Genomic DNA, 23,400 nt, shown 5'->3' with positions numbered 1-23,400 from the left:
CTCTTCGCAAATTAACCCGCTCTGGCATAAAGTTTTCGTGAGGGAAAGAAGGGGTTTTGAGCAACCGAAATATGCAATTTGCAACGTTCAGCAACTCTATTTTTTCGACAATACACTCCAAACGAGACTAATTGCGGATACATCTCCTGCAGCGCTTGGAGCTGTATTAATTCAGTTTGAAGGACGATTTGATGCTCAGTTTCGTCCGATCGTCTATGTCTAACAGTCTAACTGCCCAAGAGCACAGATATTGCCACACCGAGAAGGAACTGTTAGGGGTAGAATGTTTGATTGAGTGTTTTGCAATATACCTATACGGAGGAACCTTTGAACTGGAGGCGGGCCACAAACCATTGGAAGCATTTTACCAACCAACTTCTCGCCCTTGTGCTCGTGTTGAAAGACGGGTGCTGTGCCTCTAATCCTTTTCTTTCGTGCTAAAGCACGAAGTCCTGAGACAGAAATGTTTCACATCTCAAAAAGATTGTCGAACGCGAGATTAAACAATTTGAGCACCGATCGGAAAAAGCGTGAATCAAGCGCAGCTACACGCATCATCGTCAGAAGAGGATTTGCGTGGTTTTGAACTAGATGAAAGGTTTACATCACCAACGAAGAAACCGATTCGATTTAGTGATTACTACATGTAACTTCTCAAATTAAAACAAAGAGAGATTCGGTACCGAGTGCAGCCCTTGTTGACCGGGCAGGGAAAAGGTCCATACGTGGAATGTGTAAAGAGAACGGGATTAATGTCATTTTCGATTGAGAACCTAGAAACTAACCCAGGTTAGTTGCTTCAACCGAACGTTTTTAATGGAACTGAGTTAAGTTCTCGCCAAACAGCGGTGGTGTGAGCGAACCCGAAATATATTTCGAGTTAGAACCCAACCTACACGCAAAAATAAAACAACCTACAGAATAAGTTCTTTTAACGTAAATTTAGGTAGTTATGAGTTGTGCGTCGTTTTCGCACTTATTAGTTTTGTCAAAAACAAAACGAGAGATTCGACTCAGTCGAGGTCTTCCGTGGTGCAAGGTACTTTTGAGTTGTTTGGGGTATACTTAAAATTATTTAAATTCAGCTTAAATTTAAGTAAATTAAACTCAAGGTTGAGTTATTATTTTTGCCGTAGTTAAATGGAAACTATCTTCAACACGGTTTACTAATTTTACCTTCCTGCACCATACCACGAGATTGAGTCAAACGTACTTAATTTTAGGTAGTTTTTCGGTGGCTTGTAGGTTCTAAACTGGGTTCAAACAAACGGTTTGACAGGAGTCAGGTCCAAAACTGAGTTAGTTTCTGCCTCAAGCGAAAACGACATAATAAAACCACTTTGTAAATCGTATGGTGAACTATTTCTTCTGCTTTTTTAACGATCACAAAACCTTGATTACTACAATTCCTCGGTTACTTAAGAACCTGACTCAGTCTACGAACAAACTCGACCTTCTGTTCCTTCCGAAGTATTGAAATGGGGTGTCTATATTAAACCGTTAGTCGTGGTAACAATAAAAAAGATGGGTGGGTAATGTCTGTGACATAACCGGAGCGTTGTGATTTCAATTCGAGACGTTAATTTAAATCTAATAATATTCAACAGAATCACGTTTGAATGGGAAATTTACAAATAATTCTCTATGATAATAATGGTGGTTCTGAAAAGAACCTTTGGTATCGGCGTTGGTATTGATGGTGACGCGCTGGATCGTTGGATATATTTGGCATGATAGCTACGTGCCTGGCAAACTGTTTTGTAGCCACGAACAAAACGACAAGACTGGCTTCTTCGAGTACCATTACGGCTGAACTTTATAAGCTTAGCTCGACTTTGAAATCCTGCACAATCTCACGAATCAGACACTGGTAGGGCCATTTTGTTTGCTACTAGCACGGAGCTGCACAAAAAAATCATTTAATGCAGTTAGTTCACGGAGGCTGCCAAAAAGCTCGAATAGAAGCAAACGACTTCAACGTTCCTCTTAAACACATGCAATTGAAGCAACACTGATCACTAGAGGGATGGTGAGGGAACACGCACATTCGTTTTGGTAATACTGATAATAGCAGTAGAAAGGAATGGAAAAGTAGTGCACGAAACGAGCAAGAGGATGATTTAAATTTTTGTTCCGTGTGCAAGCTACTTCTTTCCACACAACGTATTATGTTGCTTGTTGAAAATTACACATCTTAAAATGAAAGTTTCAGTTTAACTCTCACTAGAACACAATTGATTGGTCCTGAAAAGAACCGTTGCTTTTATTGTAATTTACGCCCACTCCCAGCGGACACTGTGAGCCAGCTTGATTTCTTTTGCGAGAAAGTTACACACTTGGCGCACTATTTTGTATCCTCGAACAAACCGACCAAGTAGGCATCACTGGCTTCATTACGGCTGAGTTTTGTAAGCGTAGCTAGACTTTGAAGTAATACACAACCTTACGAACCAGACGCTGGAATGTTAGCCAGCGGATTAGTTGCTCCGTTGCCCTTTAGTTGGGGTGAAATACTGGCATGGGGACAGTTCCTGATCGGTAGTTGGTTGCGATGGGCCACCAGTAGCTGCGACACTTTTTCGGACCGTCATCATTGCCAACTGCTTTTCCCCGGTGGACTGGCTGCTTGCTAGTGCTTGAACGAATACGAATGATGAGAAAAACCGACCGACCAATATTCATATATGAACACACGAGAAAGCACTACTATCGCTCTCTCGCTCGTTTTCGTGCCATTCCTGTGCCTTTCCTTTCCGTTCGGCTAACATAACCAAAACGAATATTCTGTCTTTCCATCGCCTTCAATCTAGTGGCCAGTGCTAGCAAACTTGCATGTTCAGTTTTTCAATAACAACATTCCAACAATATTTTCAAAGAATGTTGCAGATTTGAAAAGAAGGAAGGAAAAGATTTTCACAAATTTAAATTCTTTTGTCTTATTTGTTAGCGCTGATACTGGCCATGGGATGGTGGGGGAACACCCACATTCGTTTTAGTTATGATGGTATTAGCAGCAGAAAGGAATGGAAAGGCAGTGCACGAAAACGAGCTAGAGAGGATAATTTAAATTCTCTTTCTTTCTTTCCACACATCGTATTTCTTATATAGCTTTCTGAAAATTATTTGTTATATACCATAAAATGTAAATTTCAGTTTACTCTTATTAGAACACAATTAATTGGTCCTGTAAAGAACCGTTTATTGTTTTATTGTGGGAGCATAATTCAGACGCACTCCCCGCGGACACGGTGAGCCAGTTTAATGTATTTGGCCTGAAAGTTATGCGCTTGGCGCACTATTTTGCATTCTCGAACAAACCGACCAAGTAGGCATCGTTGGCTTCTCGGGGCATCATTACGACTGAGCTTTGTAAGCGTAGCTCGACTTCGCAGTCCTGCACAATCTCACGACCCAGACGCTGGAACGATAGCCTACAGATTAGTTGCTCTGTTGCCCTTTAGTTGGGGCGAAATTCTTGCAGGGCGACAGTTCCTGATCGGTAGGTGGTTGCGATGGGTCACCAGTAGCTGGGGCACTTTTTTGAACCGCCGTCATTGCCAACTGCTTTCCTTCGGTGGACTGGCTGCTTGCTAGTACTTGAACGATTACGAATGATGAGTAAAACCGACCGACAGATATTTATATAATCGCGCTAATATGCACTACTATGGCTTTCTCGCTCGTTCTCGTGCCGTGCATGAGCCTTTTCTTTCCGTCCGGCTTCTAATGGCCTAACCAAAGGAATATGCCGTCTTTCCCCCACCAACTGCTCTCGTCAAGCAACCCAATACGAATAATCATAGGAACAAACATGTAGTGGACCTATATATATAAACTTTTCATTATTTTATTGTTCATTTGCTGCACCATTTTGACGGCTCTGTGCGAGATGGGCTGAATATTTTCACTTTTCCGAGTCGTTTTCGAAAGATTTTTCAAAACACATTTTTTGTTACTAGTGCATGTTATACATACTTCAAATTTTAATACAGCATAGAGGAACATATTTTCAACAAATTGGCCTAAAAATCAAATCATTCTGTTAAGTATGATAAAAGTTATTAACGTTCAAAATCTGACGCGGCGCCGCAGCCAATATTTTGAAACGGGACCCCTATATTGAAAGCTTAAATGTATTCTACATTAAAAAATCATTCCCTCTCCCTTGTTTCCCGCAGTGAAATTAGGACAGCAAATTAAAATTACCTACTGGTAGGTAATGGATTTTAAGTGTGAAAATATGTTGGACCGGTATATCGGAATTAAGAATAAACATCGATATATCTGGCAACGTTGTTCTAATCGTTAAAACTTATCGTTTTAGTTTCTTTGACAGTTGTGCTGTTTGTCTGACTTGTTTGCGGAATCTTGCAACGCACCTATCGAAAGTTTGTTTATTCCCATTTTTATTTCACCCGCATATTATACGAAACGGAGTCGCCGCAGTTTGAACTTTTTTTTGTTTGGAAAAGCCCGTGTTCCGATTGTATTGTTTGCAGTAAAATGGAAGAAGCTTCATCGGATGCGCCCAGCGAAGCTGCGGCACTAGTGAATTCCCAAAGTGGGGTAACGCAACCGGCAATTTTGGATCTGGATCAAGACGACGAACAGGAAGCTATTTTGGAGAAGCTAAGGGGTGATCGAATCGGCGAGACCATGTACAGCGAGAGGTTTGTGTTGACCACCATTCTGAAGTTACCGCAGCTGGAGACGGGTCTGGCCGAGAACGAGGATTTCGAGAAGGATCTTTGCAGTTTGTGGGATATGACCATCGAGAAGGATGTGGTGCTGTACTTGTTGAAGCACGATGTCGTTGAGCTTTTTGTCGGGCTAGCCGAAGCTAGTCAGGATGTGCGGTTGGTTGAGATACTGTTTGGTATTATCGGAAATATGTGCTGCGTTGACGAGACGCATCGGTTTTTGTATGAGAATCCATCACTGTTTCTGAGTTTGTGCACATTTTTGGAGTCTAGCGATACGCTGATTTTGGTGCAGTTGATGAGAATCTATACCACATTGTTCGATAAGTCCGATGATGACCAGTATTGCTGGTTCAAACTGGTCCGGGAGGTTGAGGACCTGACGGAAAAAATAGCTTTCATACTGAGTAGTACAATGAGTAAAGAGTTGATAGAGCACACACTTGAAACCGTTCACGCGATGGTTAATCGGTTTACGGAAGCGGAAGTAGATTATTCTCAATTGAACGAGTTCTACAAAATGTTTGCCAAGCCATGTCTCGTTGAAGGTTTGATGGAGGGTTTTAAGCAAATTTATCCAGAGGCGGCATCCGAAAATCAGTTCGAAGAAGAGTGCTTAGTCGGTAAAGATCTGAAAATTGTTCAGAATTTTTTGGAAATTCATGAAAATCTCATCATTAACGCTAACGAGGTTTACGAGAATCAAGTTGATAATATTGTCTACTGCATTTACCGGGTGTTGCTTCCATTGAGCAGCGAAAATTCTCTACTTCCACTATCAAAAACGCACGTGAGGATATTCGTGTGCATCAACAGTATCTACAGTGCGATAGTCTATCATTTTCACGCGGGAACGTTCCTGGCATTGGTAAAGATTTACACTATCTTATCGAAGGAGCAGAAAACGACTCAAACCTCCTCCGACGAGAAGCAACCGATGGACGATGACAGTGAGGAGAGTGACTGTGAATTCGATATTCAAACCGCCCTGGGTGAGATCCTGGAGACGATGTACTTCATGGCGGAACCGATCGATGGATTGACAATTGCTAATGCTTTGAGGGCGAGTCCATTTAACGTGGAAACAATTCAAAGAATCTGCACAGCATTCAAAGATACGATGGCCGGAGATCCACTGTTGGGTAGAACTTGTGATTTGCTGCTGGAAAGTGCCCGCACCGTTTGGAGTTCGGAGGAACGATCGTCTTAGACTAGAAAGTATTAATAAAATTAATAATCGGAAAAACAGGTGAAATTGTTTTGATTTGAAAGAATTGCATTATTAAAACAATTTATTTAATCATTCAGCACATGTTTAAGCTGATACAGGAGATATGCAATAGCTGTGTGTTCGTAGTTCCTGTCGTCTTCCACCTTCATGACCGAGCTGTCGCCGGTCCACGAGAAACCTCTATTCCAGAAGGTGAACTTCTTCAGTACGCCTTCACTCCTTCTGGGTCCATCACAGAGTATCGTTACTTTCACACCAGCTCGCAGTGACACTCTCTCGAACATGCAATCATACACAAAAATATCCTCCCGAGCGGGGACATTAGCTTGACACCTTCGGATCATTTTTTCTCCGCTCAAAACTGCCACTGAAATGGACATCGGTTGATCATTTTCCTGGCTTCCGACATAGATCCCCACACCAAACAAGTCAAACTCCTTCAGAGCAGTCACGTGGAAAGTTCCTTTGCATGGATCAATGGTGTAACAGATCGGTCCGAAGAAGAACCACTTTCGACATTGATAGTCCCGATTCTGTTCGCGCTGTTTCGTGACCAATTCTGACAACTTCTCAAACTGTTCCGTTTGATTCTTTTTTTGGTGCTTGGACCACTTCCGGAGAGCATCCAGTAACTGATCATCGTTACACCGTAGCTTACTCCGACAGGCAATCATTTCTACGAGCTCCAGCGGAAGTTCTAGGAAATCTGAGCTCCGGAACACAATCAACGGATTGCGGCAGATTGTCTGCAGACATGTATCGTTAATATCGTTAAACTCGTATCGAATGTTGCCAGTGAGAATCTTCATCACGGAAGCTTCTTCTCTGCTGATAAACTGATGACACCGTTTTTTCAACTCGGTCAAGTTGTACTTATGGGCCGTGTGATACAGCTCTACCAGATTGTCCTCACTAATCGTCGGATTGTCATAGTACACAAATTTTAGCATTTCGAGAAAAGCATCCGGTTCTACATCCGGAACGTCCACCGGTTCCGCCTCGCAACCGGACGAAGGTGCAGTCTTCTCCGTGAACATCCGATAGAACACATCACTGGCAGCGGCCAGCGGAAAACGGTGGCCGTAGATGAGAGTAGCCTTCTGGCCCACGGTAAACGAAACATCCGACAGAAGTTCACTATTGACCAGAAACTTGATGCGCTTGTGATCGGAGTCACCCGAGCGCTGGGGCGTGATGCTGTCCGACATAGGAGCAGCCGGTCGGATTACGTGTACAGGCAAGCAGGAAATGCTCTCACCGTCTGTCTGAGGGTGTTGTTGCAATTGCAGTACATCGCAGGCGCGGAAATGCAACCCACTCCACGCTGATTTTATGCGATGCCAATCTGCATATAAATTGGAGCGAATTGGAGACATCGGACATTTCGAAAAATTAAAAAAAAAATCCATCAGCGTTATATAATCAATTGTATAAATTCTATATCCAAACATATTCCTCAACAACCCAGGCTTCATTTCTTCCCTTTGGTCTTTGCCATCTTTTTGCCCAGAGCCTTTTTTCTGCGCTGCAAGTTCTTCAACCGAGCAGTCTTCTCCTTCGCCAGTTTGGTCTCCTTCAGCAGCCGTTGCTTAGCAATTTGATCCGCACTCTTCAGATCCAAATCGCGTACCTTCTTCAGGTCCATCTTGGCGTTGTGTCGTCCCCAGTGGGTATGTGGATAGTCGCGTTTCTGCAGCGGTACGGCCTCCTCACCATCACTGGCATCGCTATCCTGCTGCTGCTGACGAGCCGCAATCTGTTCGTCAACCTTCGTACGTTCCTTCCACCGATCGTATCGACCGGTTTTGTACGAAGCTGCAATCCAGACACCATGCTCGGTTCGTATTTTGCCGGCTTTTGGATTTTCCACGTTGACCATCTTTTTCTTTTTACGATCCCACTTCTGCAGCCTCTGGTGAAGCCGTTGATCCGCTGCAGTATCACCGATGACGGAAAATTCTGCCGAACCAGCTTCCTTGGCGAAACTGTTGACCGCATAGCCGTCCTCCTCGACGTGATCTTTCGCCTGATGGCTGATGTAGTTGGCGTCATCCTTGATTGGCTGAGCATTTTTCTTTGACTTCTTTTTCGGCACCGTTTCCAGCTCTTCCTGATCAGCAGCCGGCTTTTTCCCTTCTTCCAGTTCCTGCTCGACCAACTTACGCTTATGTTTTTCAATTTTGATGTTATCCTTGTCCCGCTTTTCAGCCATAATCCGCAGTTGTTTGGAATTGGATTTCGGATTCAACTCAAAAATGGTCGCTTGGGGTCGAAAACTTTTCATCCGAGAAATGAAATCGTTACGGAATTCATCTGGATCGACGGCCGGTTTCTGTGAGTAAAAGTAGATTAATACACGAAATACTATCTATAATATAACGCTTACCTTCACTATCGCTAGTTGCACATTCTTCTGCTTTCCCAGCTTGTTCAACTCCGTCTCCTGCTTCAAAGTCTTTTCGAAATCCTCCAACACCTTAAGCTGCCCGATCTTGAAATGCTTAGCTTTTTTGTTAGAACTAGCCGAGGCAGCCGGCCGCGTCACAATGTACTGCTTGTAAGCATTGTTACTGATCCTGTAGGCCGTGGCCAGATCAATATGTTTCACATACTCCAGCACTATCTGATGTTCCGCTTCGACCATTTCCGGTGGTGCTCGTCCCATGTTTCGAGCATCAGCCTCCTGCACCGGTCTGGTAAGGAACATGTGCAGATCGATCATGTGCGCAATGTCGTCGTTAGAGAAGATACTGTAAGCTGTTCCACTTCTTCCCGCACGAGCACACCGACCGACCCGGTGTATGAATAACTTCGGCTTGCCTGGGAAGTGCACGTTCACCACATAATCCAGCGTAGGGATGTCCAAACCACGGGCAGCAATGTCCGTCACCACCAAAACATTAACTTTCTTCATCGTGAATTTTGCCGTATTGATCTTCCGAGCGGATGCGTCCAGTCCAGAATATACAAACGTGTTCGCAATTCCCGCTTTATTTAAAATCTGCAACAAAACGAAACTCAAATTGATACCGAAACTATCGTCACCTCAATAATCTTACCATCGATATCAGCTCAACATGATGCTGTGTACCAGCAAATAGCACGATTTGAGCCTTCTTCGGAATAACCTCCCTCAGCAGAACCAGCAAAGTAGCGTAACGTTCATCCGGACGGCAGTAGATAAATTTCAAATCCAAGGTTTCCGGAATTTTCGACTCAACGTCCAACCGAATCAGCGTTGGATCACTCAAACCAGCCTTGGCAAACTCAACCATCAATTTCGGAAGGGTGGCGCTAAATAGAACCATTTGTCTTCCGTCCGGCAACCTTTTCAGTGTCTCCGTGAGCTGCTCTCCGAAGCCCATCTCGAACAAACGATCCGCTTCATCGAACACGCAGTACTCCACCGAAGACAGTTTCAGGTTCATCTCAACACACAGATGCAAAAAGCGTCCCGGCGTGGCCACAATGATATCCGGAAGCGTATGAATTGCGGCAAACTGTGAATCCATCGAGTCTCCGCCCAGTACGAGAATCGTCTTCAAATCCAAAAACTTTCCAAGCTGTTTGATAAACTTGAACGTTTGTATCGCCAACTCCCTGGTTGGTGTTAAGATCAACGCTCGGGCTCCGTTTTTTACTTCACGCTGTTTCAGCTTTTCGAACAGGGGAATCAAAAAGCAGGCCGTCTTTCCGGAACCGGTTTTTGCCATAGCGACTACATCCCGCCCCTCCAGTATTAATGGTATTGTCTTCCGCTGGATCGGTGTTGGGATCTTATAGCCTATTTTGAGGATGGCCTTGATGATCGGCATGCTCAAACCCATGGCCTGGAAACCACCGCCTTTCTTCTTCTTTCCCTTTTTGGTCGATTCATCGTCGTCATAATCCAAGTCGGCATTTTCGATTGAAAACCCGGGAATTACGTTCGGATCTTCCATATCCATTACGTTAAAATGCTAACTATAATAATAAATCACGTTTGAAAAATACTAATCTCATACAGTTTCGAGTTTTGTAATGAAATTTTAGAAAGAAACTTGCGGCACTATAAAGTTAAAGAAATTAGGATAAACAAACGACTGGATGAAAACACGTGTAGTTCTGACATTTCGCCCGCTGACGTTAAGAAGCGGTTGAATCCATTTTACCGATTAGATCAACAGATGCATTCATACACAGCAAAAAAACTCGTTATATAACGTCGAAAAGTATGCACATACAGTGGGTTTGAAAAGGTAAGTACAATCCAGTTCGTTTGACGCTTCACGAAAATGGCGTAATCCTTAACGAACGCATTATCAACAACGTATTAGAAAGAAACATAATAAGAATGACGTACTGTTCGCCAACCTACAAATCGTCAACATCGTGGCAGTATGATGTAATCAGAAGACAGCGAATAAATGAGATTTGAAAAAAACTATGGTTTTAGAAAATTAAACTATTTTCCAGAATGTTATTTCCCGGAAAACCATTTTCCGGCATATACCATTTCCCTGAAACCCCTCGTTTCAGCCCGACTGATTTTCTGTAGTTTCGCAATACTTTTCGCATAACTTCTGTTTCCAGAAATAGCATTAGTTTTTATTGCTAGACAATAATATCCTATAATTAAATTTTAATTTCCTTTAAAAATTGTGTGATTTCTTCTAAGTAAACTAAATTTTTACTGTTAAATGTGTGTTAAATTTACAGTCAAAAGAAAAATTTTCGCGAATGCGTGTAAACTTTGTACAATGCATGTTTCTGGTTCGTCACAAATTTCACAGTTTCCGCCATCTACTATTTTCATTTTGACCTGCCAAAATTTACATTAGTTGTGTCCGGCTAATAGTCTATTCAAAAGTCTAGTTTGTTCATTTGACAATTTTTTGTTGAAATACAAAAAAAGTTTAAATCGTTCCGAAGAGTCCTGAAACTGAAAGAAATATTTTCCTTTCTCTTCTGCATATTTTCTGTAGCATAAATTTCCGCTGTCTATCATTATGGATTAAAATTTCCTAAAAGCATCTTTCAGTAGTATTTTGTTTGGTATGGTCATATTCTTCCTCAGTCCTTGTTTCGCCAACCTGTCAGCTATTTCATTGCCTACAATATTTACTGCACTGTTGTTTTCCATTCGATTGCTTTGTTGAGTATATCCAAAACCAATTGTGGTGCGAAGCTTGAATTTTGTGCGCATTGTAAGATTTGACATGCTCCCTTAGAGTCTGTATAGATAACAGCGAAATTAAGTTTCTCTTTTTCTATCATCCGTAATGCCTGATCTATTGCTATGAGTTCAGCTGTTGTTGTACTAGTTTTTGTCAATAATCTAAAATCGTGTTGAGTTTTCGAGAAGTCGTTATGTATTTCTATTCCACAGTTACCATCAGAGCTTGGAAAACGAATCAGCTGAAAAAGAACGAACACTCTTCATTCGTTCTTCGCTTCACGAACATACACCCTATTGAACCATTCACCACTGAGCTGCGGAGTTGACGGCTTTGGTTCACCACCACCGAGGCTGGTGAATCATTGCTGTTCTATAGTGTAGGTATATGAGCATAGCGTAATAGTACCCGTTGCTCATTCTCTCTCCCATTCGAAGAGATATCAACTGCTATGCATCATTCGTTCTCCATAGCAAGCTGTACATAGGCACCCAGATTCTCTTTGCTTGCTGGGTGCGAATGTAGGTACGAAAAATGATGCCGCCCAGCTGCCCCGGAGAACAGCGCTCATAACGAGAATGTGTTTGTTGTCTTTTATTATTTTTATTCGAGACAGGTACCTACATGTTCTGTGCGCTTTTCATATGCAATATTTTTTAGTTTTGTCTTCAACCTATTGAATCTGTCGAATTGTGAAAATACAAATAGGGTTAAGGGAATATGGGGAGACTTTACCAAGCACGAAATTCAACAATTATTAATAACGTGTTCCATTTGGTACTTAATTTTTTTTTATATTTTTATATTTGTCAGCTAATTTTTCATCTTCTTCATTTCGTTTTTCATCTTGCTCCCTTACGCTTATATTTGAAACTTTAAACGCGATTATCACGATATTTGCGGTGACTACGAGTACCGGAAGAGTTTGCAACGGATTTCAAAACTTTATTTTTGCTTTTTCGTAATTTAACTGCCGTGTCCTTGAACGATTCCATTTTTTCGTCAAAATTTTCATATTAATCTTATGGATTTGTTAATAATTTTTTTCAGGTGAAAATGGTGTTTTTTTTTTGGAAAAATCGTTCCCGTTTCCAAAAAGAAGAGAATTTTTTTTCAATCAATCGTTCAAGGACACCACAGATAGATACACTAATGATTTTTATGGCTGATTTTGTGACACGTGAACCTGCAATGTAATCAGTACAGTTAATCCAAAAAAGCAATGCATTAAAAAAAATCAAAGCTCATGAAATACAATCGTTTTATATTTTTAACTAGTACTAAGAACCTCAACAATATGGGAAGAAAAGATATCAGCATGTTATATGCCATTGGTTTTTGTTCTGATATTTTAAAATTCTCTTGGTCAAGCTCCCCAAGCCTTGGTCAAGGCTCCCGCGGTGGGTAGACTTGACCAGAAAAAACGATCACAGAAAAACTTTTGTAACTTTTGAAAAAGTAAATTATCAATTCTGAAAAAAATCATTAATACGCAGAATACTTTTGCATATTACATTTCAACGAGTTTTGGAAGACATTCAATTATTAAACCAAAAACAATTTGTCTTATGGAATACAATATATTTTAAAATATTCATAAGCCAGTCGTTGTTCAAGTTCAACTCAGGGATTTTTTAGTATTACACAGAACTAGAAAAATCGTAAAAAATTACGTGTTCTGCTCCTGACATATACGAGCATCAAAAATGTTTTAGATTTAATTTTAATTTCACATGACTATGAATTTCGTAAATCATGTTTGATTTAAATGTCAATGAATGCAATTTGTTAAATTGTATCAAGTTTTTATTAACCAGTTGACAAATTTTGAATGATAGGATAGGAATGTTGATGGAATAGGAAAAAAATATAGTGTGATTTTTTTCCATTTAAACAATATTTGAAAACATTTTTGGTTGCCTGGTTACAATAAAAATCTCGGGTAACTTAAAATAAAGGCATTAAAGTCAACTGTCAAGATTCATTTGGAGGATATTCCGAATAAAACTTTATTCGCCAAGCTCGGAATAATTGCAGCGAACTAATCTGTTCAGATCACTAAAGCATTAAAGTGGGATACTAATTTCTTCCCAAAGATTAAAAGGCATGTGTAATTTTGCTATTCCTGCTCAACTTTAGAAGAAGCTCGAAGTATTTTTTTGATTATTAAATATTCCACAATATGCCGTACATTTTAAACACTCCGTTAGTAGGTATCCAATTTAATCAGGAGTCATAAATCTTGCTCATCGAATTTGTGGTTAATATTATATTTGTTAACATTTAACCTGTCTGTACAACATTTAGGAAAAGAATGTAGTACATCATAGTTTGAAACATATATTGTCCTTGTTAAATGCGAATAACTTATAACCAAGCTTATAACCACTTCGTTTTGGTTCACGATTATAAAATTCCAAATATTCGTAAGCTAGAGATACAATGTTAGAAAAAAAATGAACCTATATGTGTTGGGCTGAATCGTCTGAGGAACCAACATCCAAAAAACTGATAAATGCATATCGATGTTTGAATATTCACGATTTCCCTAAATTTATAATGCATCGTGAACACAAGTTCAATTTTTTTCCCCTCAAACCTCAGCAGAATCCAATAAGCGGTACCTGTTGCCTAATGTCCGCTCCACAAGCCATATGTTCTTAACTGACGTAGCGAAAGACGCTGAAAACCGCTAATATGGCCAGAAGAATTTTATATTCAGATTCAGCATTACACAATGAATCTGAATGGTTCAACAGCTTGTATGTTCCTGAACCAATTTCACTAAATAATCAACCAAGCAAAGAGGAACCACTATTCAAGAGAGAAGAGAATACTGATATCCTCTCTCTCAATGATACTCACAACTGTTCATCATTATAATGATACGTGCTTATGCAAGCGTGTGTGGATATATTCGTTCCTGTTTCTGTTTCCTCGTGTTGTTGCTTCGGTATCCATAGCGGCAATTCATTCGGTTGGGGTGAAGGCAAGCGTTTTACTGAACTGTATTGTGATTCGTTCGGATTGAATTTGAATGAATGGTGAAAGCTCTGGCTACCATCCTTAGATGCATCGGTGAAAATTCATGGTCTGAATTTATATTTGCTATTCATAATTGCTATAGCTGCTTTTCGTAAGAGTTCTGGGTTTGTATTTAGTTTAGATGCTGTTACAATTTCTAAGTTGGTTTTTACCTCCACCTTTTGGTGTGTTTGTAACCGATATACTGATGGATAGATAGTTTTGAAAATGTGTTGGTATTTTATGAATATTTGTTCTAAGTAACTTAGTTTATCATTATTCAATTCGGGTTCCAAATGTTGCAGTTGAGATGCTACTGCACAGTTGAAACAGATTGTTCTCGCAATTTCTTTGCTTGTTATAAACTCGTGCCTTATTTCTAGTGGCTGTTGGGCTGCTATTGCCATTAAAGTATTTATTGGGGTAGTTTTTGTGCAAGCCGTAATTTTTCGCACACATGATTGTTAATTGTATCAATAATTTTCTTATTTGTTTTGCTACTATTGTTATAAATAGATGAACCATATTCGATAACACTTTGAAACAGCGATTTGTATATTGCTATCATCGTTTGTGGGTGTCCTCCGGTTTTCATACTATGGATAACTTTTATCATGTTTAGCCTGTCTACTATTTTTGTTTTCGTATTTTTATGTGTATGCCAAAGCTCATGTATCTGTCTATCGATAATCCCAAATAATTGTGTGATTTAACTATTTCTATCTTTGTGTTATTCAAACGTATGTTCATTATGCTACCTTTGAAATAGTACAATTTTTGTGTTGTCAGCATTAACATTAAAGTGTAGTATCTTCATCTTGTCTGCAAATATATCAACTATGAATTGTGTCTTTTAATTTAAACTTTCTAGGTTTTTTGCTCTTACTAGGATGCCGAAATCATCAGCATATTGGACTAAGACTACATCGTCAGATTTCAATTTGTTTAGATGGCATGTGTACAGATTAAATAGTGTTGGTGACAAAATGTCGCCTTGAGGAAAACCGTTGCTAACAAATCGTTTCATGGTTTTGAATATGATTTTCCTATTTTTCAAGAACTGTGCGATCCATGATGTTACTTCTGCTGGAAAATATTTGTTTTGCATGATCTCTAATAGTGTTCACATTTACGGTATTGAAAGCTTTCGAAAGGTCTAGAAAAACGACGACTGAAATGTAGTTTTGTCATTTATTTGATTTGATTGAGTTAACTAGATAATTTGTGCATGTTACTGTCGATTAATGTTTTCGGAACCCAAAAGAGGTTTCGGGAACTATGCTATGTTCGTCGATATATTCAACAATCATGTCTAGAACCACCGAGTTGGTTATTTTTGTTAATGTTGGTACAAGCGAGTATGGGCGTTCCCCTTCTACTGTGCACTGATCCTTCCCAGGTTTTGGTATCGCAACAACTGTGATCGTTTAAAGGGACTGCGGTAAATAGCATTCCTTCCAGATCTGGTTAAGTTGTAATACTATTTTGATTTTGGTATACTCTCCTAGGTTTTTTATTAGTTGGATTGTAATTTTGTCGCTACCTGGAGCTGATTTTTTCTTTCACTTTTTTATTATTTGGTTGAATTTCCCTAAAATCTAGTAAATCAAAATTTATTCGGTAATATGTGTCTGTCAAAGGACTAGGATCGTTCGGTCCAAAATGTTTCTAGAGAAAGGGACCATTCATAAATTACGTAACGCTTTTATGGAAGGGAGGGGTACGACATGTTGTGACATAGGGGGAGGGGGAATAAGCTAGATCGTTACTAACATGTTTTCAACGAAGAAAAAAATATTTAAGGAATTTGTTACGTAATAGAGGAGGGGGGATGTAGAAATTTGTGACAATTTGTTACATGGGGGAAGGGGGAGTAAATTTTGGGCAATTTTCGCGTTACGTAATTTATGAATGGTCCCTAAATCGAATGGCAAATATAAGTCCAACGAATAATCTTTCAAATTCGAAACCATTTCAACCCTAATCCGAATTTTAACTAAAAACATCATTTGAATATTACAGGTTTGAATAGGGACCATTCATAAATTAAGTAACGCTTTTAGAGGGGGTACATATTGTTTCATATGAGGGAGGAGAATAAGCTAGAACGTTACGTAACATGTTTTTACCGAAGAAATTTTTTTTTCAAAGATTTTGTTACGTAATAGGGGAGGGGGGATAGAAAAATTTGAGACAATTTGTAACATGGGAGAAGGGGGGAGTCAATTTTGGGCAAGTTTTGCGTTACGTAATTTATGAATGGTCGCAAAGATCTGCCATTTTTTCATTTTCATGTAGTATGTTATTTGTTCGTACTTTTTTGCTCTTTCCTGTCAACCTATTTATTTTTTGCCATAGTTCGGATGAATTCATATCTGGATTAATCTCTTCTACAAATCTATTTAAGTCCGCTTGCTTGACATTTTTTTAGTCTTGTAAAAATTACTTGTTTTTGTTTGCAATCAATTAGATTTTCTATGGTAGAATGTTTATTAATTTTTTTCCCATTTCGTTTTTTTTCCTTCCATGCTGTTTCTACTTCATTGGACCAGCAATATTTCGGCTCAAATTTATGTTTCACTCTATTGTGTTTGTGTATTTTCAAAATATTGTTTTGTAAAGCTTCGATAGAATCAAAGTCCGCAGGTTTCAAGTTGCGAATGCCTTCTCCGATTTTACGTTGGTTATACGCGTACTGCTATACGATATTTCTATAATTAGATTATGGCTACCTAAACTATTATCTAGTGTTTTCCAGTTCATATCGGTAAACATACTCGGAGAGCACATTGTTAAATCTATTGCCGTGGCCTTTTTGTTCATCTATAATGGTATAAATGTTTTTGCCTGGTCGTTCAGTAGAATTACATCATTGTTGTTAATGTGGTCTAGAACTATCTTTCCTTTTCGATCTTGATAATCGTTCCCCCGTATAAAATGGTGAGCGTTAAAATCCCCTCCAAATACTATTTTCCTGTATGGTCTAAAAAGAATCGAAAATTGAACTTAAATCGGAATCTAGTAAGTTGTTCGTAATTCGTGGTGAAATGTACATTGAGATTATGACAATGTCCAAAGAAAATAATTTAACTACTACTGCTTGAGTGAATTCTGATAGTATGGGAAGAACGATCTTTTCGTATGCTATATGTCGTCCTAAATATATCGCGATACCTCCGTAATGATCGTCTCTCAACTTAAGAAATTTGTGGTATTTATGAATATTTTATTGGTTTGTTTTTTCTAATTCTATCTATCGTGGACTCTGAGAGAATGGCTGCCGCATAGTGTCCCTGCGGGAAAACATGTAAACATTTTTTTCTGACAGGGCATTTGTCGTGAAATTCGATGCGTCAAATGCTTCTGATAGTGTCAAATAATTGATTAAATAATTGATAAAATAAAATTGGTTAAATGAGTTCAACTAATTAATCAAATCATGTTTTAAAAACTATCCTTGCGTTTAAACCAAAATGGGAGGTTTATTACTACAACTACACTCAAAAAATAAATCACTTGGAATTTACATGAATTGTCACGTGAATAAATATTTTCCATCGTTTAACATACATTACGTGATTCATATGAACGACATTTGATAATCCTGTAAAATTTATTTGATTCACCCGTAACCTTTATGTGATGCAACGTTGACCGTCGTAACGTAGTTCACGTGAATTTCCTGTGTGAAAAAATGGCTGAAACATCAGCCACTGTTTAAATTATTCCGAAATAATACTGACTAAATTATAGATAGAGACGAATTAAACTTTTTATCCGGAGAATACGCGGTGACTACTGCCATCTCCGATGGATGATGGCGACACACGGATATCAAACATGTCGTCAGGAGTTCCCAATAGGTATTTCGTTGGATGAACGATTGTCAACCATAGGCACCGCTAAAAATATCTTCTGGCTATTCGAGTCCGTCATACATAGTAAGTTATTTCCACTATCACAGTTACTGAATCTGATTACTAACGTGTTTATATATTTTCATTTCATATAGTGACACAAGGCGAATTGGAAATCGATCTGCCCAACCTTGCTGTAAAAAGTCACTTTTCTGTGATGATTGTGATGATACTAGCATCTCTGCCACAACTCTGCAGTTGATTGCAACGAAGCTTGAATATTTTCAATGGTTACCTAAAAATTAAATAGAAAATTTCCACAAAAGATGCAAAACACATTTGACTGTGTTTCCGCATAAACCAAGCGCTTCTTCTCTTAAACCAAATCATAATCATATAAATAAATTTAATGGTTTGAATTTAACGTGGTCAGATCAAGTTAAATACTTGAGTTTCATTGGCGATAAAAAACTCACTTTTAAGGATCACATTACCTGAACAGAAAGCAATATCGAAATCGATCGTAGAAACGTTGAATTTACAACAGTTTTATTTGTTAACAACAACTTTTCTTGGAAAAATCGATCTATTTATGATTCAGTCCTTCATGCCTCCAAAATCTACAACGGAACAACAATGTACATCGATGTTTTTGATTTCAGAATGTATGGAAAAAGATCACTTTTTTCATTGTTACATCCCTTAATGACCCCCATTTTTCCATGCAAAAATCGGGTTTACAATGAAATTGGATACAAATGTGATTATATTTCCATTGTAACTTTTCCAGAAGAACATTGTTTTTCGTTGTAGTATAACAATAAAAAATGCTGTAATACTGTTGTGCATTTCTATTCAGGTAAAGGAATCCAAACAAAATGCAACATATATGTAAAATGTCTACACCCTCTTATAAACAGGAATTTTAGGCACTGCATAAAGAACCAACCAATAATTTAAATACAAATATTTAGACCGGGGCGAAAAGTCACCTTTTGTGGCTGAACACACAGTATATTAAATTAGAAATGTAATGCTAACAAAACAATTTAATTAGATATATTGATGGCATTTAAAACTGGACTCCATAAAAGTGCGATTTTTCTTATAAAAGTGCGCTTTTACATTGAATCGTTTTCATGTATGAGGCGCACTTATTCCTCGTTGGATAATACATAAGTGCGTAATAGACACCAGGACGATTCAATGTAAAAGCGCAGTTTTATTTACGTTTCCGCACTTTTAGTCGCACTTATTATGTGCGCAATGCGCTATAGAAAATAATATATGGAAAATATGTGTGATAATTCACGTTTTCCCTTGCGTTTTCCACATAATGTGAACTTGTCTAGTTTTTTCAGTGTAATTTTTCATTTCCGTGTTCATCTTTGACAGTTCATAGCAGTTGGCCTTATTTCGTATGGTAAATTAAACCAAATCCCCGAACGAAGGCAAACGCAAATACACCAACCAAAACAAAAACAACAATGGACTTGGAATCGCATTTCCTCAGTTTATCTACAAAATTCCTTTTTATAAATTGTGGCGGTCAGTTCAACGACTACCGAAATGAACTGAACACACTTCTTAACGAACTGAATGGACTAGACTACAAAAGTCAGCAGATAAGCGATGTTCGGGTAAGTTTTTACCGTTATGTGTTGACAGCAGGTGTACTCAACCCGGATTTCAATTGCAGGCACCGGTGCGTCTGGTGGAATCCTTTGCCAATATCCCCACGAATGAAGAGACTTTAATCATTAAGGCTTGCTGTCTGATCAAAACACTGGTCAATCGACAGAAAATTGTACTGCCGGTGAATGTTGCCGTAGCTCAGATTGGTTGGCTGTTCAAGTGCTTGGAACGGTGTTTCTATCAGGTGGTTTGTGATGTTCTGGGAACGTTGCAGATTCTCGTGAAGCACTGTGCTGACCATGTCGGATTATTTGGCGATTTTTTGGTATCAACCAATGGAGTGTTGGTGAATCTGTTGGCGGAACCAAACTACAGAAGAGTTGGTAAGGACGCTGGATGCGATAGTTGTTCCCCCGGGGAAATTTATTTGGCTACGGTGCTTTGCCTAGAGGCTTTATTGGAGGCCACCGGAGATAGTTCTGCACTCGAACAGTACCTTCCGTTGATTGGAGATTCAGTACTGTCCATAACATTTCGCATTAAAAGCGACATTCTTTCGGAATCTTCGTTCTACAGTTTGATGGTTTCTGCAATCAACTGCTTGCGGTTGGTATCCGTTCAACAGGAGGAGTGGTTAGTGGAACATTTAGGGCAACTACTGGGAGTAGCCAAAGCGCATATGATGTATGGGATTCCTGGTGTGAATCATTTGCCAACTCAAAGGATAGTTGTGTCACAGCAAGGCGTTCCAGAGCCGCAGCATATCCCGATTAACATGGGTGGGAAGGTGCCGAAGACGAGAAGAACTAGAACCCCTGCTAAAGCAAAAGGAAAAAGAGCAGCTGCAAAGGTCGGATCCACGTGGGATGAAAGTAGCCGACAGCCGTACTCGGAGCAGAGTTTAGTGCTGCAGAGTAAGTAATCGGGGATATTGTGGGATACCGTTGACTAATAATCACTTTCTTTTTCTAGTGCCAACACCGGGAAGCCATTCAAACAGTGCCTATCGTACAAGTGATTCAGATTTCTCGGAAAGCGAATCGTCACGAGCTCAAATAGATCGACACAAATTAGCGAAATTGCGTCTTTCAGCATTGACTCTGATCAGTACCATCAGTCAAACGGTTGAGAAAAAAATTATGTTCGGTTATTGGCACGCACTGTTTCCGGACGAAAATCGAACACCGGCAACGATCTCGCTGCTGAACTGCGTCCTCAAAGATCCTTCTCCCAAGTGTAGGATAGCAGCTGTTCAGGCGACTTCCTCCTTACTGTACAGATCGAAACCTTTCCTCATTCAGGCTGAAAGCAGTGAAAAGGCACCAGCTTCATTTACTCCGTTTTCGATCGCACTTGGAAACATGATCATCGAAATGTACGACATGCTAACACAAGCCCTAGCCGACGAGAGTGATTTTTCTGTTCTAACACAAATTCTTAAATGTTTAACAGTTTTCATTCAGGCGACTCCCTTTCACCGCTTACGCAAGGGAATAGTAACTAAATTTGTTCGATTTGTGCGGATTTTGACCCGGCACAAGGATCCGACAATTAAAGTAGGTGCCCTGATGGTCATGGGATTCCTGATTTCGGTCAGTGAGATTACACCGGAGATCTCCCAGTTGGTGGGTATTCCGAAAACTGAAATCGTCAACAAAAGTAGTGAGATTAGAGAGAAGACCAAAGCGGAGGTGGCAAGGGTCCAGTACGATGCCGAAGAGGAAGAAGTTGTTTCATCTGATGAGGATGATGCGGAGACGTCTAGTGGCGATGCAGGAAAGGGGAACAGTAGTTCGGCAATGGGACCGAAAATGTCCTGGCTGTTACAGATTGCTCTCGAGAACTTGGGGATATCGGTTAATGAGCAGAAGGTGACAACGCCGTCAGCGGTGATGCCTGTTCGAATGGAGTGCCTGCAGATTATATCGGCTATGACTTTGCACTATTCACTGCTGGCGGATCATCTTCCACTGGTTGCGTCGGCTTTGTTGAAATCTTTCAGGGATTCCGTACCGGAAATAAGGATGTGCGCAGCTCGAGTACTAGACTTGCTCGGACATGCCATTAATACGTCGTTGCTGTTAAAAGGTAAGCAAGCTCTGGTTCTCGTATTGGTTTGAATAAAGATCAAATCAAACGCTTCTATTTCGTCAGTTACAACCGATCCGCAGGAATTGATCGTATCTGTACATTTCTGGACAACGATGCTGCCAACGGTAACAGAACAGATTCAGGACATTGATCAGAATCCTATGATGCGTGCCGTGTGCTGTGATGCGTTCGGAAACATGGGCGTCCACGTATATGAAAAGTTACCCGTGAGTATCTGATTTCGGTCGAAGTTTGACAAATATTTGAAAGAAAAAAAAAACATTTTTCAACAGCGCGACCGACAGCTCGCTTTGGTTTCCCTGCTGACGGGGTGCACCTTCGATGAGGACAGTCTCGTCAGTTCAGCAGCCGTCAGAGTACTTTCGGTATACATTCTGTTTCCCTCGCTGAGGGAGAACATCTGTTATATCGAGAACACGATCGATGCTATTTTCCGTATTATGAAAGATCCGAATGTGATCGCTCGAGTCAAGGCCAGCTGGTCGTTGGGGAACATCACCGATGCGCTGGTACTGAATAGTAGTGATCCGAATAAGGAACGTCTCGGTGACGCAGTTATGCAACAGATTTGTGAAGCAGCTATTGGAGCGGCCAGCGATAACGATAAAGTTCGATGCAATGCTGTTCGAACTATCGGAAATGTACTACGCACGTTAAGATTGGATCATTTTTCCCAAAACGTGTGGACTCAGCTTTGCCAGAAAGCGATCGACAAACTAGTTCACAACACTCTCCACTCAAACAATGTAAAGGTCAAATGGAATGCCTGCTATGCGATTGGGAACATGATGCAAAATGAGCTTATGTTTAGCGAAGGTCATCGAATCGATTGGCAGAAGCAAATTTTTCCCGCACTTTGCACGATAGTCATCAAGTCGAACAATTTCAAAGTAAGGATCAATTCAGCAGCTGCCCTTTCCGTAGTTAAAAATCGGCCCCATTATGGCACCTATTTCATTCAAATTTGGGGCTCTCTGTTGACCGCATTGGAACAGTCGGATAATCTCATTGACTACAATGAGTACAAACACCGTGATAATCTGCAAGAGCAGCTCTGTCTGTCGCTTTCGCACTTTCTTCGGCTGGCAACGCGGGACGACCTGTTGGCAATGAGCAACGAACTGCTTCCTTTGTTCGATACGGTGCGCCAGAATTGGGACCGGGTTATCAACCGGATATTACCGGAAAAGGCGGCCAAACTGTTTGAAGCACACGTCAAACTGAAAGAGTTACAACCGACGGTCAGAAATGCGGAAACCCGTGGTGCCGTTGAGATGATTTTGAACTGTTTCGCCAGTGATGGACATGTTTTGTAGAATTGTTATTATTATATCATCACAGTTTAATGTATATAGAACGTTTAACCAATTAGCATTACACTGTCAAACCTTACTTTGTACATTTTACTAAAAAGAAAAATCTCTTTGAATAACATCCAAGAAATTCCTATGAAGAAACACCCGTAAAGTAGGAACAGATAACGCAAAACACATTAAATTCCAAGGCAAACGTCCTTTACGTTTCCTCATTTTCGCAACGGAACGGAAATGCAGAGATCATACGCAAGTGATAAACAGTAGAAAAAATGGGACAAGCCGCTAAGCACGTTTCGCAATTAACTACCTGTATTAAATGAAACGGGAAAATGCAGCGCACGTCCTTTTTCTCGTCTTTCCTCCCCACAA

General features: G+C 40.0%; 3 protein-coding genes across 3 annotated transcripts; 2 read left to right on the top strand and 1 right to left on the bottom strand.

Annotated features, from left to right (window-relative positions):
- The first annotated feature begins 4,420 nt into the window (after positions 1 to 4,420).
- LOC131688513 (uncharacterized) lies at positions 4,421 to 5,937 on the top strand. Its single transcript, XM_058972809.1, has one exon. The coding sequence runs from the start codon at positions 4,504 to 4,506 to the stop codon at positions 5,908 to 5,910; it is 1,407 nt and encodes a 468-aa protein (XP_058828792.1). The 5' UTR covers positions 4,421 to 4,503; the 3' UTR covers positions 5,911 to 5,937.
- Positions 5,938 to 7,339: 1,402 nt separating this feature from the next.
- LOC131688511 (ATP-dependent RNA helicase DDX54) lies at positions 7,340 to 10,025 on the bottom strand. The gene is made up of 3 exons (XM_058972807.1): positions 8,991 to 10,025; positions 8,318 to 8,932; positions 7,340 to 8,263 (listed from the first exon to the last, which is right to left on the bottom strand). Exons 1-3 carry the CDS (start codon positions 9,876 to 9,878, stop codon positions 7,403 to 7,405), a joined length of 2,364 nt encoding a protein of 787 aa, XP_058828790.1. The 5' UTR covers positions 9,879 to 10,025; the 3' UTR covers positions 7,340 to 7,402.
- A 9,406-nt stretch (positions 10,026 to 19,431) lies between these two features.
- On the top strand, positions 19,432 to 23,107 carry LOC131688510 (HEAT repeat-containing protein 6). Its single transcript, XM_058972806.1, has 5 exons — positions 19,432 to 19,608; positions 19,668 to 20,517; positions 20,576 to 21,691; positions 21,758 to 21,921; positions 21,988 to 23,107. Exons 1-5 carry the CDS (start codon positions 19,456 to 19,458, stop codon positions 23,029 to 23,031), a joined length of 3,327 nt encoding a protein of 1,108 aa, XP_058828789.1. The 5' UTR covers positions 19,432 to 19,455; the 3' UTR covers positions 23,032 to 23,107.
- Positions 23,108 to 23,400: the final 293 nt, after the last annotated feature.

This window comes from Topomyia yanbarensis, chromosome 3 (assembly GCF_030247195.1).
Source record: "Topomyia yanbarensis strain Yona2022 chromosome 3, ASM3024719v1, whole genome shotgun sequence".
NCBI classification, from domain to species: domain Eukaryota; kingdom Metazoa; phylum Arthropoda; class Insecta; order Diptera; family Culicidae; genus Topomyia; species Topomyia yanbarensis.
Note: the sequence above shows the minus strand (reverse complement) of the source record. Positions and strands in the feature narration are given on the sequence as shown.

What these genes read in the sequence shown, in the direction of transcription:
- LOC131688513 (XM_058972809.1), top strand. Translation starts at nt 4,504, where the DNA reads ATGGAAGAAGCTTCATCGGATGCGCCCAGCGAAGCTGCGGCACTAGTG.
- LOC131688511 (XM_058972807.1), bottom strand. Translation starts at nt 9,878, where the DNA reads ATGGATATGGAAGATCCGAACGTAATTCCCGGGTTTTCAATCGAAAAT. An exon ending in ATGTTGAGCTGATATCGATG is followed by an intron (nt 8,933 to 8,990) that starts GTAAGATTATTG and finishes GTTTTGTTGCAG; the next exon opens with ATTTTAAATAAAGCGGGAAT. An exon ending in TGCAACTAGCGATAGTGAAG is followed by an intron (nt 8,264 to 8,317) that starts GTAAGCGTTATA and finishes TTTTACTCACAG; the next exon opens with AAACCGGCCGTCGATCCAGA.
- LOC131688510 (XM_058972806.1), top strand. Translation starts at nt 19,456, where the DNA reads ATGGACTTGGAATCGCATTTCCTCAGTTTATCTACAAAATTCCTTTTT. An exon ending in AGCAGATAAGCGATGTTCGG is followed by an intron (nt 19,609 to 19,667) that starts GTAAGTTTTTAC and finishes TTTCAATTGCAG; the next exon opens with GCACCGGTGCGTCTGGTGGA. An exon ending in ACGTATATGAAAAGTTACCC is followed by an intron (nt 21,922 to 21,987) that starts GTGAGTATCTGA and finishes ATTTTTCAACAG; the next exon opens with CGCGACCGACAGCTCGCTTT.